This window comes from Melanerpes formicivorus, unplaced genomic scaffold (genome assembly GCF_026170545.1).
Source record: "Melanerpes formicivorus ecotype bairdi unplaced genomic scaffold, bMelFor1.0.p_v2 SCAF_54, whole genome shotgun sequence".
Taxonomy (NCBI): Eukaryota; Metazoa; Chordata; class Aves; order Piciformes; family Picidae; genus Melanerpes; species Melanerpes formicivorus.
Genome location: NW_027142406.1, coordinates 321,377 through 339,543, shown reverse-complemented (window position 1 = coordinate 339,543; position 18,167 = coordinate 321,377). Strand labels below are relative to the sequence as shown.

General features: G+C 39.9%; 1 protein-coding gene across 9 annotated transcripts in view; it reads right to left on the bottom strand.

Moving 5' to 3' along the window:
- ATXN7L1 (ataxin 7 like 1) overlaps positions 1 to 18,167 on the bottom strand; it is a 137,154-nt gene that overhangs the window by 35,828 nt on the left and 83,159 nt on the right. For 7 of the 9 annotated variants that reach the window (XM_068160882.1, XM_068160874.1, XM_068160877.1 and 4 more), the window contains one exon: positions 2,433 to 2,655. In XM_068160882.1, the coding sequence (XP_068016983.1) occupies positions 2,433 to 2,655 (223 nt within the window). Of the gene's footprint in view, positions 1 to 2,432; positions 2,656 to 8,778; positions 8,856 to 10,344; positions 10,429 to 18,167 lie in introns of those variants that run through there. The other 2 variants (XM_068160878.1, XM_068160879.1) reach the window with 2 other exon arrangements.

Here is an 18,167-nt window from a genome sequence, read left to right as displayed (position 1 = left end):
AATATTTGTGGTATGAGACTACAACATAACAGGCAAAAGCACTGAATAACTGGAAGATTCTGAGGATGGTCAACCACAACACACTTGGACACATGATGAGTACTATTTGCATTTTTAAGTCAAATTTATTTGTCAGTTGAGCATTCATTTCTAAAATATAAGAGAGTGAAATTCTATGGCTTGTACAGAGAGCTGAATGGAAGATATAATTTTACAAAGGAATACATTTTAGGACTCATTTATCCTTTAACAAAATTCAGACCTGCTGAATATTTTCTAAAATTATAATTAAGAATTGTAATCCAGTAATCAAATACAAGCAAACACTTCTTTCCTTAACAGCTCTCAGATCTCTATAAACTGTGACCATCATCAGACAGATTTTATTCTTTAACAAGTCATGTAATCTCAGGCGCTTAACACTAAATTTAGAAAAACAATTTCATTCATGTCCACTTCAGATTGTTTGTGATTTGTTATGTGATGATTACAGTATTTTAACTATTATGTGCCTTGTTTTTCTCTGCTGGTAAACAAAACCACAGTATAATCCCCCAGCAGAGCTGGAAGAATTGAGTAAGTCACAGGTACAACTACTGACACATCCATTGACAAGGTATTACACGGAGCAGTACAACATTTTTAGACAGCTAAAACTACCTTGTTAATCATCAGTAGCTATTTGGGATGTTCCCAATAAAGGGACTGGTGGAAACGCTTAGTTACTTTGTTCCCTTCCAGCTTTTACTGATTGACAGAATGACATCTGTTGCCAGAATGGAAGATACAGTTTGTAGATTCGGTCAGCATGCTGTCTGCAACACTAGGATGAGGAGCAGGCTTGTAGTCAATATTGTTAATAATCTGAAGTGGTACTTTCAATTTTCCTTTAGTTTTCTCATATAAAATTATTCTCTGGTGTTCAGAATAAAAGGTTGCTATTCAAGTCAAGAATATTTTTTTTCAAATAGTAAATGAGGCCTTAACTAGACTTTAACTAGGACAGCCTCTAAATCATCTGTGTGTATGTGTGTGTGTAATCTCATAATCCAGATTTTCTATTTTCAAAATTAGGTGCCATATTTGTCCACAATGCTCATCATGCTTATAGAGATGGTGGGTTTGGATTTACAGAATTGACTGAGTATGTTCAAGGGCAAGGCAAATTCTACAGCTAGGCAGAAGTTGCCCTCTTTGAAATGTTTCAGGCAGAAAACATTGAGCTATTACTTTAAAATAATTTAAGTTTATACTTTGTCTCATGGGAGGATGGTTTGCATTATTTACTGCTTTAGAGTAGTTGTGTCCAGAAACACTACCTAAGATCATGACCTTATGCTAAATAATACATACAAAAGGGAAGGCTCTTTATACCATAAGTAGAGAAAACAAAAAACCAGGAAGTTTTACTTTCTCAAGATTACAAACAGAACTGAGGCCAAGGAGGCTAAGGCACGGGCAGAATCAGGAACTAAACCCAGATCTCAAGTCACCAATCTAGTGACCTAATCACAAAAGCATCTTTTCTGTAGATAACCAATGACAAAACTGTTTCTTAAGGGATAAAGAGTGACCCAGTTCAGCTCATAATTTACATTTTTGCAACTCTGTTGCTATCATCGTAGTCACAGGAGGGTGGGCCTGGCAGTCTTAAATCCTGTAAGTAAATATATGTATATATATATACATACATCACAGTATGTCACGTAAGATGCCCTCAAAAGAGCGAGTGTTTGGAGCCAGAATTTTCTTCTGCCTTCCTACAAGGCATTAAACACTATCAAAATACAGAATGAACTCCAACAGCAGCTGATGTAGAAGACAAATGAATATAACCAGTAAGTTTTCATGAGCATCAGTTAAGGCAGTATTAAGAACTGAGGAGACCTTGTTGTGGCCTTCCAGTGTCTTACAGGGGCCTACAAGAAAGCTGGAGAGGGACTTTTTAGGGTGTCAGGTAGTGATAGGTCTTGGGGGAATGGAGCAAAACTAGAAATGGGTAGATTCAGGGGGGTTGGAACTAGATGATCCTTGAGATCCCTTCCAACTCTAACAATTCTGTGATTCTCTAATTCTAACTCTGCAAAAACTATCCTACTGTTTAAAAGATTCAATTTTAAAGGCTAATACTGTAATGGAAGATGAACTTTAAAGGTAGCAAACAGGGTCAATATCTCACTTGCTATATGCATCTTAGAAAAAGCAGACATTTGATGGAACATCAGAAAGGTAATCCAGTCCTTTTTCCTCTTTCTCTCTCTCTACATTTTAATGTTAAAATTACCCGGATTCTTCCCTTATGAAATGTATGGGCTTAAATAGTAAACTTTTAGAAGTTGGAAATACAGATTTAGTTTTGGTGATGGTGAAACATGGAAATATTTATTTTACTGAAAATCAATACCTTTGGTTACTATCATTTCAGATCTTACCATGGTTTATCCCGTGATACTTTTGAAGGAAAAACTGTGTGCTGTTTGCCACTGGAGGTAAGTAGATTGTCTTTGGGCGTTTTGAATGGCTTTGAGTTGCTGCTGACAGGGTTATGGCCGCTGATACAGGATTTCGGTTTCATCTGTACTAGGGATGTCCTGGAATTGCAGGCTGGAGAAGCTGGAGGAGGGGAAGGTTTACACATTGAACCGTGTCTTCGTTCTGTAATGGAAAAAATAATAAACTAGTTACAATTATTTCATTACTCTGAAGAATAGCAGTTCTTTACCACTGTGAATGCCATGAAGCCCAACGATACGTAACAAAATCAATTCTGTGAAGTGCTCTTAAAACTTTTAAAAACAGTAAAATAAATGCTAATAATCTAACAGGAGAAAGTTTCACAAAAAAAATTTCAAACCATTTTGTAAGCAGGAAGTAACCACTAGCATCTGTGTGAGGTAGACTGGGTGTCCCAGCAATTCCAGGCAAAGAAGGGAGTATCTAATAGCAGCTCAGATGGCTCAATTAAATACTCCATGACAGACACGAGGTTGCTTCTAAAATGGTTGATGAAGAATCCATGTGACTTGGTGACTGGGATGCTTACTTTATGGTTATCTTGTTCCAAGTTTAATGGGAAGCTTCAAGGAAAACAACTAGAAAACTCAAAAGTAGCTAAAGGTTTGCTCTACCCAGCCCTTCCAAATACATAGGCCCTGCCTGGTTTGTAGCTTGGAGCTTTTCTCCAAGCACCCATCAAGGTAAAATCTTACTTCTTCCAGACAGAGCAAATAGCAAGTGCAAAAAAGCAGGAAGTTTATGTATCAGTTACAAACATTGCACCTAGAGATCAGGCCCTTGTATAAGCACTGTTCACTTTTATGTGAGAGACCTCTTAAGGACTGCAAAAAGCAAGGCCTTGCTGGCCCTCACCAGAACAGGCAGCAGGATGGACAGGCTTCAGTAAAATTGTTTGGGTTTGGTTATTATTATTATTTTTAAAAATCAAAACATCCTCTCTCTGACACTGTCCAGTAAAAAGACTGTTTTCAGAAGGTATTTAGCTATTCTTTACAAATGGTACATTTCTCCAGGGAAGAAGTGTTAGTACTTGGACAGATAGCTGGATCACAGTGTGCTGCAAAAAAAAACAGGCTTGGAACTGCAAACTTTAGCAGGACTTCAAAATATTACAACAGACAGGAGCTGATTTTAGCTGAAAGGTGCTATAAATCCATAATAGTCCTGTTCTCCTCTGCATCCATAATTGCAGTAACAACCTTTACCCAACCACTTCAACTCCGCAGTGATCTAGTTCTGGTGCTCCCCAGTGTCAGGGGTGGCTGCGGGAAGAGGAATTGTCTAGTCAGAAGCAGCTGACTCCTCCTTACCAGCACAACGAAACCGAATGCCTCCACAGCAAGGATCAGGAAGATACCCCTCTTACTGACACAGTAAGAGAACACAGCAAGCCTAACGTAATTATAGACTGAGAACGCTGGACAAGCTGGAGTTTCTCCTTCAACAAGCAGTAACTTTTCCTTGTCTAAAACCTTCAGCATTTAACTTGAAGAATCCAAAGTGGGTGCTACTCTTTGAGCTTGTACAGCATCACCCCATTGGGCCAAGAGGAAGTTACAGAAGCAACAGTGACCTGCTCCTGCAAAGGAAGGTTTTTTTTATTTACCTCATCAACCCTGCGCTCACTAGTTTGATATTTCAAGGCTAATTAAGAAAATTTTTCCCACAAAGAATCAGAACGTGACAGTTTGTCTGGCATCCTCACAACTAAGAACTTGCCAGCAGCAGACAGATTCATCTGTGATTAATCTGAAATAGGTGAATACCTCAAGAACAAAGAGAACTTTAAAAAAAAAGAATATTCTAAATTATTTCTATTATGTCTGCAATAACTAAACATCTTTTATTAAAATCAAGTGCTTCCATAACTTCGTATTCACAGCCTTAATTACAAATGCTGCAACTGAAAAACATCAAGAGAAGTGTGGCCAGCAGGTCAAGGGAGATGATTCTCCCCCTCTGCTCCATTCTGGTGAGACCCCACCTGGAGTACTGTGACCAGTTCTGGAACCCCTATTACAAGAATGATCTGCACGTGCTTGAATGTGTCCAGAGAAGGGCCACAAGGATGATCAGAGGACTTGAGCTGCTCTCCTATGGAGACAGATTGAGAAAGTTGGAGCTGTTCAGTCTGGAGAAAAGGCGGCTCTGAGGAGACCTTATTGTGGCCTTCCAGTATCTTACGGGGGCTAACAATAAAGCTGGGGAGGGACTTTTTAGGGTGTCAGGTAGACAGGACTAGGGGGAATGGAACAAAACTAGAAGTGGGTAGATTCAGATTGGATGTTAGGAAGAAATTCTTCACCATGAGGGTGGTGAGACACTGGAACAGGTTGCCCAAGGAGGTGGTAGAAGCCCCATGCCTCGAGGTGTTGAAGGCCAGGCTGGATGTGGCTCTGAGTAACCCGATCTAGTGTGAAGTGTCCCTGTCCATGGCAGGAGGGTTGTAATTAGATGATCCTTGAGGTCCCTTCCAACACCAAGAGTTCTATAATTCTATTTTTTAATATGAAAGGTATCTCTCCTCACTCTCCCAAAATGCCAGTGGTCATTTGCTAGTTTTCACCCCACAGCATACCTCAGTGTTCAGCCTCTGGTCTTTAAAAGTCCTTTTTCAGGATGAAGTTAATTTACATTAATTTCACCTGACATTTGCAACAACCGTGTAAACTACACCTCTGCAGAGTTCCATTAACTCTGGGTTTTTTATTAAATAATGGCTATTGTTTCAAGATTCACCGGCCTCTCAGCAACTACTTACTCAATTTAAATTAGGTTAATAAAGATTTGCAACTTTCCCATTAATTACTTGAGGACTGATGGAAAGGAACTGCTATGTAACCAACAAAACCAAGCTGTATATAAAGCGAAATTTGGAAAAGCCCTACAATTTCTATTAAAAAATACATACATTCAGGGTTAATTGTTTTTCCCAACATCAGCTGCCTTCTAGTAAAGTGTGTCTTCAATATCATCCCTATGGATATATTTGGAAGCGAAATACACTACTCTGTAATTAATCTTCCAGAAAGACAGCTATTCAAAATACTAACCATCTACAATTGTATTTTAAAGTAATCCAAGTATCATACATCAAAGCAACTTATTTAACAGTCTCTTTACACTGTATTTTAATAATGATACATATTTGATGCTTTTCCCCAGACTATTTCCTCAATTCATTGGTACCCAAGAGCAAGCTAGTACATAAACATTGCCCTTTTTTACTGTAATATACAAAATGTTGAAAGAGTCACTGCAGTGATATGACACTGTAATAAAGTGCATTCGACTATTTTAAACACATGTTTACTCAAAAGATAGGGAAGGAAAAGATTACAAGATTACTTTTTCTCTGAATGTGTCAGATTGGTGCTCATCCTTTTGATTAGGAACCTGCTATATTTAGTGTTTCTTTTAACTCCATTGAACTCCATTCCTCTCCCTCCGAAATATGGCTAAAGAGCAGTCTTCCAACACTTCACACAGACTCTCATATGTATTTGGTAATTATCAGCATTGCCCAGCTTTTCTTGAAATTTCTAGAAGCAAAGTGGAAATTATGACCATTATAAAGTCATATGGGGGGGAACATAAATAGCCAGTGCCAAACCACCATCATTATTCTGAGACACTACTCAGATGGGTAAAATCTGCATATTTACTCACATAAGTGAACGTAACTTTAGTGTCAGCAGAAGATGGCGGCAGTAACCGCTTACACATAGAACCACAGTGGAGAGCTGGAAGAATAGCTCATTCCAAAGGGGCAGAAAATCAGTTTGAGCTGGGCAGCCATCAAAACAAGTCTCAACAGACTTGAGACATAAATCAAAACTAAGCACTGATATATTTCTTTTGAAAAACTATTAGGTTGCCTCTTGCTTCCTTTTTCCTTACCTATGTATCACGTAGTGAATCAATTATAGACATTGGTAGAAAGCTTCAAAGATAACTAATGGGAATAAATGACAAAGCAAGAAGGCTATCAGCCTTATATAGCCTGTGTAATAAATTAGTATGTGAATAAAGGCATTTGCACACCAAATATTTGTTATAAAATTAGATATTCACATAATAACACATTCAGGAGACACCCAGCCACTTGTATAAAACTTTCTATGCTTGTTCACAGTTCACATGTAGACAGATTAGATCTAGCAGAGCAGGTGAACTCCTACACACACAGAGCTGTGGTCATGGCTATCCCCACTTACGTACAGAAGTGGCATAGTCGCTAGACACAGATGAAATTTTTTGCCCATAGAAAACTAAAAGATCCTGCAACATAACTAGAAAACTAGTTAGCACTCCTAAGACACTACCCTAAATCCTATATGAATTTCAGTTTCTGCAGAATCCTGCAATGCTGTAAATGTCTGCTCACATTTAAAATAAGAAACAGAACTTTGCCAATTCATTTAAATACTTCCAAGTGGATTTTTACACTCCACATAAATAACAACACATATTCTGCTCTGTTTCTAAATACCAGTTGCTGTCAAATCCAAGAGTAGAAAGAACAAAAGCTACAATCCTCTCTAGCACATTAATCCTTCTGCAACCTTTCACCTGTCTCAGAGCAGCCACTGCAGTAAGTGACAAGCAATACATGACTTCTGCTGTCAAACACGTAATGTATTAATGACATTAATTTCAGAGGAAAGTTTAACACTCTCTCACTGAATTAACTGTACTTTATGAAGAATCAATTTTAGATCAATATCTGTTGTTTTTTGCTAGTTAGTGACAAGCAGCTAAAAGCCCAACACTGTGCATCACCCTAATCACGCTGCAAACTCTACATTGCTATCATTGCAAACAACCTTCAATTATTCCAGGAGATTCTCCATGTCCTATGGAAACATGGATATAGTCCAACTTTCTCAGCCAAATCTGAATTGTTTGTAGATGTGAAGTCCTTGTTGGAGATTTAACATTCCCTGAATTTCCAGAGCTTGTCTCTCATGCCCTTGTACTTGATTTTTAATCCTCCTTCCTGCACCCTTCTACCTTTCCCCAAAACCTTTGCTGCAACTGTTGAAGTCCTCTAGGTCTGCATTTGAATCTGTAATTCCACTGGCTCCTTTTTGACAGGTCACCAGGGAATACTAGCAGCTGATTTGCAGGAAACGCCACATCTCCCCTGATCTTAAGCAAAAAAGTAAAGCAACAGAGAGGCAACGTGAGCCCCAGAGCCACAAGCACAGCATGTGGGAAAAAGAGGCAAACCCACACTCTGATTAGAGAGTCTCTTCTTGAATTTTTGCCTTGACTGTCTCACACAAGATCAAACACTCTCTTAGCTCACAGCAAACCTTACAGACAATAGTGAACATGTTGTCAATAAAACATACCAACCTTATGTTTCCAGGTGGACTGCAGTAGTTTTATACCCAAAAAGATTTTTGTATAGTCCTGAAACTGCAGGTTATCTCTAATTCAGACTACCAAACCTCTCCAAGCATGTGCCAGCTACATTCATTCTCACCAATGAGTGCTATTCACAGTTAATCAAATCCAGTGAACAGGTTTTGCCTGACAGTTAGTGTCTTCTCCATGGGTGACATACAGAATTACAAAGGAAAAAAATCATGATACAGCTTGAGCAGCAAGAAAGGTACACTTTTGCTCTTCATGTATTTTTTTGCAGGTAGTTAAAACAAAACAAAAAAATCCCTCTAACACTGTTAGAGGAGAGACACCAGAACTTTGTCTGCACCAGTCATTTTGAAACGTTACTCATTTAGCACTATCTTACTTCCTGCGTACAAGAGGCCTAAAGCAAAAATCAATTTTAGGTTGACCCATGAGTAACTCAGAGACCCAGTGCTATGGATTACAGCTTCATATTACACTTGGTAAAAGCAAACAGAGTATAATCACTAAAACTCAGCAAGGTAATAAAGGTATTTGCTGTTAGTAAGCATTTACAGAAAAATACAACTCATTTTAAGCTTGTACTCATCACAACTCTTGAATTCATAGCCCTTTTACATAAACCAGCATAAACTAATTTATCTGATTGCCTCAACACAATATGAATCCTGTTTTGATATTCCCCATTTACAGTATTTAAGCAAATGGTAACATAATTTACTATCTCATCCACAACATGATTTTGTTCCAGTAGCATATCACAGTCTTGTTGATTAACGTGCTACTTCTGGTAACTCCAAACAGTTTTTCTAGCTATAGTATATGCTGGGTCGTTTTGTTGCACAGCCCTTCACTGTACAAAGTTGAGCAATGTATACTTACAATTTCAGTAAATAGTGAGTCCTGTCACCTTGTACCAATCCCAGTTCAAAGATTGCAAACGTAGTTGGCATTAAAACTAAACCAGAAAAAAGCCCTACACATGCCCCAAAAGCAACAGCCAGAAAACTGAACAACTAGACTGCTTGCAGAAATGTGTCACCCTGCAGTAACTGGCAGCTGGTTCATAACAAGAGTTCATAAACACCTTGTAAGCACTTTCATTTTGTAGCTACAGTTAAAAAAAAACCCAAAAAACCACTAAGAAAACCTAGTACATATGGCAGATCAAAAATAAACGTGCATCTGATGCTAGCATACAGCAGCATAATGTTGCAAGATCGAAGGATAACTTTACCAGTCTTTCTGACAAAACACTACTCCAAGTACAGCTGAAAAAGTTTGGAAACAGTATCTGCAAACTATTCCACCCTTTTTGCACTGCGCACTGGAAACGAAACAGCACAGTCAGTTTCATTTTGATACTTCTTGTAAACTGACAAAAGAAACAAACTGCCAGCTCAAACCCCTAGACTGATCTGCTGCATAAAATACAGCTCCACAATCACAAGTTTCATGCCAGGTCAAATTACATAATTGGGAAATTATCAAGTGCTAAAATAACCACCCTTCTGCTGCTGTTTATTTACAACAAACACAAGCTTCGCTTCCTGACAGAAACCCAACTAAAACAATTCTCCATTTCAAAAAGTCTACAAGCTAGTAGGATCAGCAAAATTATGCAAAACATCCTGCTAGAAGAAACATAAACTGAGCCACTTACAGCAAGAAGCAGGCTGCCAACTTAATCTGATTCTACGACGACTGTAAACATTCACTTTTGGAATGTGAAATGATTCACATTGCCACAGATGCCGTCAGAGAAACACAGCAACGTGATTAGGTATTCTGCACACGGGAAAAACTCAGGCAGATGACCTGCTGCAGCAAATACCAGACCAGTGCCTGCATACACCAACTGTTTTGACTAGAGGCACTTGTTAAGCACCAAGTTTCAGGTCCTACCAGTTGGGCACCAGAACTGATCCTGTGCCAAAAACAACAAGCGCTGAAAACGTCAGTAGGCTTGCTGGATTTTTTTTCAGCAAAACACCCAAGTGTATCTTTAGAGGAAGAAAACTACATTTTTTTTTTTTTTTTTGTTCCTGAGTCAGGAAAGAAGGAGGTCATTTGTGCTGAATACAGTAGAATAAACCTGCTTGGAATTTGTCAGAAGGAATAATCTCTAGAACACCACCAAATTACACTTAAGTGGCCAAATCACTTTAAAATGGCCAAATCCCATAAAAAAGCCACATACATGTAGCATTTCCTAGAACACTTCCACTCCCCTTTGGTACACGGCATGAAAAGAACACAAAAAAGGGTCAAACAGAACTCCAGTGCAGAAAAAAAAAAGGCTTCAAATAGTGCAATTAGCTACACTAAATGTAAAATGAAGCCAGTGGGTACTTTGCTTCTTTTGCAAGAATTTCACAATGTAAAGATGAAGCTCCAAGGTCTCACTGGCATATCAGAAAGAGAGGAAAACAATGGAAGAGTGAATACCTTGCCCTGGTGATAACGTCAGTCTTCACATCGCTGAGCTGGAAGCCCTAGATTTAACTCTGATGTCAAGGCCTGCTTCTTCAGCTGTGAAAGGGGATATTAACTTTTTAGTATATTAACTTGTTTAAAAAAGAGTTGGAGATTAAGGTAGGAATTCATCATGTCCTGTACTGACATGATGTAATCAGCATTTGCCAGCATACTGCTACTGCATATTTCCCAGCACAGCAATGCCAAAAATCCCTGGGCAAAAAAAGCAAGTGAGCCCTGGTTACACACTTTTGCATGGACACTCAACCAAATAAAGCAAATAGAGCTTCTGAACAGAAATATCCCCTTCCACTGGAGGAGATGCTCTGGTAGTCCAACATGAAACTAGTGAAATATCCTGATGTGTCTGGGAGTGTTTCAGGTAAATACCATCTCACACCTTATGTCCAGATCTTACACCACAAGAACAGCCCCTCATCATCATTTTGCACCCGTTCCTCTGCACTGGAACTGCAGTGTACTTATTAATGCTCACCAGTGGGAATGGTATTTCCATGATTTTAATTCTCAGAGCAAGGAAATGGATTATCAACCCCAACCTTAGGGCAGACATATCAATTAAAATGCTATAATATTTCTAGCAATCAAGCAACAGCGTTTTTCTTCAAGCAAAGGGAAGCACCACAATCATAATTTTGTGGGTGATTTTACATGTGAAATCCTTATCCGGCTATTTGTTAGATGTAAGAAAGGAAGTATTTTTACACTTAAGGCTAAAATATAAAAAGAGGAACAGCATTCTAGTTACGTTTAAAAGCAACTCATCTAATAACTTCCAAATACTCCACTTTATTCCATATGCATGGTTGCAAATAGAGGAAAATTTAGTGTTGCCATTCTTGGTACTGTGTAACAGATCTGTTTCCTCAGGCAGATCTTTTGTATTCAAGTTCATCATTCACATTTTAGGAATCACAAAATCACAAAACTATTGTTAAAAATTGATACTTCTTCTATTGAAGAATACATCTTTCAATACTTCTTATTGAAGAATACTTCTTCTATTTACTTAATCCAAACAGATATGACAGCATTTCATTTCACAGGTAAGAAAATATAAGCCATAGAAAAGTGAGATGGAACTACTTAGGTGGTTTGTCAAAAAACAATGTTGTACTACAACACCAACAACACTTGTTAGGTAGTGTTTTTAGCACACACAATCTGGTTTTGTGCATAGTATCATGTCAGATCACAGGATTGCAGGATGTTAGGGGTGGAAGGGACCTCTGGAGATCTTCCAAGTCCAACCCCCCTGCCAGAGCAGCACCATATAATCTAGCGTAAGTCACAAAGGAACGCATCTAGACGTGTCTTGAAAGTGTCCAGAGATGACTCCACAACCTCTCTGGGGAGCCTGCTCCAGTGCTCTGTGACCTTTACAGTAAAGAAGTTCTTCCTCATGTTGAGGTGGAACTTCCTGTGCTGTAGATAACACATTCCACATTAGAAGCAGCTTTTTCAAAACTAGTAACATTACTGAAATTAGCCCAGAATATAGTGCTGCAGGTTGTTTATATGATCTATTGTTTAAACCTTCTGGCTTTTTCAGCTCTAAATGTTATTTGGCATCCAAACCCAGCATCTGGTGGAATAACGTATTTCTCAACAAGCTGTTTTATAAGGAGAGAAAAAATAAAAAACATTTTACTAAAAATCTGTGTGGTTTATCCCTAAATTTGCCCCACCTTTGTTGCCCTGATCATCTCCTTCCATCCAGCACCCTTTCTGTTTTATCCCATATGCACAGCCCTTTGCCTCCTGCAAGAGACAGAATGAGCTCTATCTGGTCTGTACATACGCATGTGACAACTGCCAGTACAGGTGTGCTACTGCCACATGAGATACTGTTCTCTGGGGGCATGTTAATTAAGGTGTCTCTTTGCAGTTGCTGATTTTCACAAGACTGCTGAAACTTTTAATTTTTTAAAGTCTAACTGGCAGAGTTAAAAAGTCTTAGAACAAATTGGTATCATCACATAAGCCCTAATGCTATTAATACCATTATTATTATTATTATTATTATTACTACTACTATCATAGTTATAATTATCTTTTAGGAATTTGAGTTAAAATATATGTATGACCTTTTTTTACTTGCTTTTCTGTTTTTGCCACTCCTCATAGATATTCCCAGGCTTCAAATCAGTCTCCCTAGAATTACCTGACACCTTTTGAAAATCCAAGTAAGCAGACAGATCTGCCCAACTAAGGAGACTGTTTCCTTTTGAAAACTGAATGATCTTATATTTAAGTTCAATTTGCTTTATCAAACCCTGCTACCAAAGCAGCATGACTGTCAGTGTAGCAGACTTCCTTGTTCCAGATGTTTCAGCTACATCAGCTCACTCATCTTTCAGGCACATTATTTGCCATAGGTAAGAAAATCTATTATTCTGAATGCTGCAGGAATACCCACAAGCTGTAACTCTCAAGTACACAACCTCCCAACACAAATGTGCACAATAATTCTTGAAGAGGTCACTTGGTCACATTTCCCTCATTATATACAATGGCTCTTACAAACAAGACAGCAAACTCTCAACCTTCTACAAAAAAAAAATAAATAATGAGGAGACAATACTTAAAGATATACCCAAAGAAACTCCAACTTCCTACAAACACACTTTTTAACCTATTGTTTCTTAAAAATCTCTTTAGTTCTATATTTACATGCAACTTAAGATCTAAAAAGGCAGTTTCTGCCTTAACTTGCACCATTTATGACATTTAACTGTGCAAACTAAAGAAACTCAGTCCTAAACACATATAGTTGGTTTGGCTGAGCTGGAGTTAATTCTCCCCAGAGCATCTTTTAAGTGCTGCAGATGGATGTTGATACACACCAGTGTTTTCGCTACTGCTGAGCTAAGCAACAAGGCTATGCTTTTCAGCAGTTTTCCCCACAACAATAGGCTGAGGCAAAATTTTGGGAGGGGACACAGCTGGGTCAGCTGACCCAAACAGACCAAAAGGGTATTAGATGCCATATCACATCAGCTCAGATACATAAGGTAAGTGAAAGAAGGAAGTGTGGGGACATTCGTTGGGGGTGTCTGTCCTCCAGAGCAACTGCTACATGTTAGAACCCTGCTTCCTGGGAAGTGACTGAATATTGTCTGCTGATGGGCAGTAGAGAATAACAACTTTGTTTGCTTTTGCTTTTCATCCTATTAAATTGCTTCTACCTTGACTTGTGGGCCTTCCTTTGTATTTTTCCCTGTTCATCTAAGAAGGGGAGTGACAGAGCCATTTTGTTGGGCATCTGGCCCCCAGCCAGGGCCAAACCACCACACCACACATGCATATATAAGTATACAAACATACACACACACACATATATATATTAAAAAAAAAAAAAACTCTGAAAGTCCAAGTGACAACTTTGTGTTCTGCCTCTGAATGCACCTCTTAACCATTCTTCACTACCACAAACCTCACAGGTTACAAGTTACCTTTGGATAAATTATTTACAAGTTCATAGTACTGACAGCTTCCTCACCATTGCCCTCAGTGGGAGAGTGTTGTACATCCACAACTTTAAATGTCTGTTCTGCCTATACAAAAGACTTCTTTCAGACAGGCCTTTATTCAGTTTTTTTCAAGGTACTCTGTAATCAATAACAAATCAAGACTTCAAAATTTGTTGAAGAATGATCACTGTTTCAGATACTGTGTGAAGAAACTTATTTTCCAAGGCCACACAGTGACTAGAGTGTGAATCTGTATTTAAGGCATTCCAAGTTTATTCACCCACTCATGTTGCCTCTGCCATGTAATAATGTGGGTGGAATAGCACAGAAGAAAGAGAAAGATGACTTCCATTACAACTACCTACCAAGATGCATGAACTCCAGAACACAACACAGCTGTGCAATTTCAGCTTTCCCTGCTACTTTCAATGCCATGCAGGTGGTTCCAGCTTCCTGTGCATCTTCTCAGAAGCACACACAGACTATAGTTTAGAAAATCTTTTAGTAAAAAATGCTGCAGACGTGGGATATTTTTCTTCTAAGCTGTTCTGATTGCTTTCTATAATTACTTACAGAAGTTCACTGGGTTAAAAAAAATCACTTATTAGAACAAAGCATAGTTCAAATCAGAACAATTCTTTCAAGTTTTAACGTGGACAGTAAACAAACTAACCAAGATCATTAAAGCCCAACTCGCAAACAAGTGAGTTTTACCTGAAGACATTTAACTGTGGGATATGAAACAGGAGACCTCTGAGAACACACATGCAATAAACATCTTTCCAAAGTATCAAATAGTTGACGCGTAGGTAAATCTCAGGTGGGAAGAATGAATAGTGTATCTGTTTAGCAAGACATGAGAGTAGTCTTTGGTCAATCAAAAAATAATTACAGGGAAAGTAAACTTGGCAGCTAACGGGAATAAAAGAAAATGATTTTAAGACAAGGATTTCCAAGTGGTTTATTTATATGGTCAACAATCAATTATCATCCATGGTCAGATTACCTGTATCAGAGATGTAGAAACAAATCAACTCCAGCAAGGGTTCCTTAGCCTAGGTGCACTTCAGTGCAAACATTCCTATATGTCTAGAGACAGTGTGGGCCCAAAAAATATGCAACCACTTTTTTTCAGCATAAAAAAAACTTTATTTTTTTTTTTTAAAATCTAAAGTGAAACACTTTCTTTGTATGGCATTTCCAAAAGCAAGAGCACTGGAGAAAATGGCAAACACTACAGATGAAGGGTTATTCCAATGCTCTGAGTCCCAAGAAGTTTGATTAACTCAGACTGAGCTGGCTGCATGCACTCTTGCCATGCTGTATCAGGGACAAGGCCTCTGCCTGGATGCCAGAGAGCTGGGGAGCACAAGACACTTGTGACAACGCAGGAGTCAGGTGCCAGCCAACATGGCAAACACTAGTAAACCCAAATACAGCTGGGATGGCCTCCATGCAGAGGGACTCAAACGTGAGATCACTTCAGACTGAGAAGCAAGAAATTTACACTCAAGTCATTTAAACCAGAAAGACTAAATAAGGGAAAACGTACAACACAAGTGCTTTCCTAATTCTTAGAAAAACACAGCAACAGACAGTACCAATGCAGCCTGAAGCTGTTTTCCTGGCCATAATGCAAAAAAAGTAATTGACAATGAAAGAAAAAGGTAAACGGGTAAGGAAATGGAAGAAAATCCAACACTGTATGTCCTACCTGAAAACTGTCCCTCCCCATCAAACTGATGCTGCTATGGATGAAAGAAATCCTACTGCTCACAGATAACAGGAGACACTTCTAAATTGGAGGAATCTGAGATTCAGTTTTGGTTTTGCGGGGATTTTTCTCCAGCGACAGGAGTTCTTTGACCAAAGAGGCAGGGAAAGGACAACGGACAGGATACTGGCATGACATCACCCCCATTTTCAAAAAGGGTAAGAAGGAGGAACCAGGGAACTAGAGGCCAGTCAGTCTCACCTCTGATCATGGAGCAGATCCTCCTGGAGTCACTACTGGCTCAGAAAAGTGAAGAAGTGATTGGGAACAGTCAGCATGGCTTTGCCAAGGGCAAATCCTGCCTGACAAACCTGTTGGCCTTCTATGAGCAGGTGACAAAATTAATAGCTGAGGGGTGAGCATCTTATGTCATTTACCTGGACCTGAGCAAAGCCTTCGACACTGTCCCGCACCACATCCTGGTCTCCAAACTGGTGACACATGGGTGTGATGGGTGACCACTAGATGGATAAGGAACTGGCTTGATGGCCGCACCCAAAGAGTGGCTGTCAATGGCTCCATGTCCCAGTGGAGGCCAGGGACAAGCGGAGTCCCTCAGGGATCAGTCCTGGGACCTATCTTGTTCAACATCTTTGTGGGTGACATGGACAGTGGCATTGAGTGCACCCTCAGCAAGGTTGCTGATGACACCAAGCTGTGTGGTGCAGCAGACACGCTGGAGGGAAGGGAGGCCATCCAGAGGGACCTTGACAGGCTGGAGAGGTGGGCACAAGCCAACCTCATGAAGTTCAATAAGAGCAAGTGCAGGGTCCTGCATCTGGGTCGAGGCAATCCCAGGCACAAATCCAGGCTGGGCAGTGACTGGCTGGAAAGTAGCCCTGAGGAGAGAGACTTGGGGGTGCTGGTGGACAAAAAGCTCAAAATGACCTCTCAATGTGCACTTGCAGCCCGCAAAGCCAATCAGATCCTGGGCTGCATCAGGAGAAGTGTGGCCAGCAGGTCGAGGGAGGTGATCCTCCCCCTCTACTCAGCTCTGGTGAGACCCCACCTGCAGTACTGTGTCCAGTTCTGGAGCCCCTATTACAAGAGGGATGTGGAGGTGCTGGAGCGTGTCCAGAGAAGGGCCACAAGGATGAGCAGAGGGCTGGAGCACCTCTCCTGTGAGGACAGACTGAAGGAGTTGGGGCTGTTCAGTCTGGAGAAGAGAAGGCTCTGAGGTGACCTAATTGTGGCCTTCCAGTATCTGAAGGGGGCCTACAGGAAGGCTGGGGAAGGACTTCTCAGGATCTCAGGTAGTGATAGGACTAGGGGGAATGGAATGAAGCTGGAGGTGGGGAGATTCAGGCTAGATGTGAGGAGGAGGTTCTTTACCATGAGAGTGGTGAAACCCTGCAATAGGTTGTCCAGGGAGGTGGTTGGGGCCCCGTCCCTGGAGGTGTTTAAGACCAGGCTGGATGAGGCTCTGTCCAGCCTGATCTAGTGTGGGGTGTCCCTGCCCATGGCAGGGGGCTTGGAACTAGATGATTCTTGTGGTCCCTTCCAACCCTGAATGATACTGTGATACTATGAAAAATCTCAGCTATAATCAGCTGACTCCAGCTTGATTACAGGGGAGGAACTAAACTCTGTATTTGGCAAATGGGTCACAGAACAAGTCTTTTCTAAAGCTTTTTGCTGAGTCTGACAGTTGGTAGCTAGACAGTACAGCAGATTTAACCAGCAATAGCTAACAAGTGAACCAAAACTAACCATGCCCAAGCTATCATCCCTGAGATTTGCCTACTGCATGTGAGCACTGGTTTATTTACACTAAGGAACACAGCATGTAGCTACCACTGCTCAAGTAGTTTCAAATGACAGCAAGAAACAAAGCATCACAGTGTAGGATGAGGTAGAAGAGGGTTACCTGTCCTACCAGAACATCACTGTAAAGGCACAGGTCCTAAATCTACAACCTCACTACCACTTTGTTTCCTTCTCCCTAGACGCAAACACTTTGACTTTCCAGGCTTTTTATGGCCTGAAAACCAAGCCATTAAGGAAAACAATAGTCCAAATCCAAAATTCACCATGACAAATATTACTGACCAGAGAACTGTCAGCTTTAGGTGTTACTATTTCTCCTTCCATTTCAGATCCCTAAATGACTATGGCCTAAAAGGTGATAGCAGTGGAAGTTACAGAAGACTTACTGTCTGTCTTTGCTGTTTTACCTTAGCACATGTATTTTATTCTCAGTATTAGAAACTAACATATTTTGGAAGATACAACATTCACCAAACAAATGGAAAGCGATTCTTCTGCTGTATGGTTATTTGCAGGTCTTGTGTACACTATTTATCTCAGAATACATACTAATGAGATCAGAGAATGGTTCCAATTATTGTAAACAGCTAGGAGCAAAAGACATTCAACAATTCAGATCAATAGAAGGTTTAAAAGTTTCCATTTCTTATTTACTGTAATAAGATTAGGTCAACACTCCCTTCCACCTTGCTTAAGGCCCATCAAACTAGGGAAGACTGAAATTACAAAACCACTGCATAACCTCACTACTGTGCTGA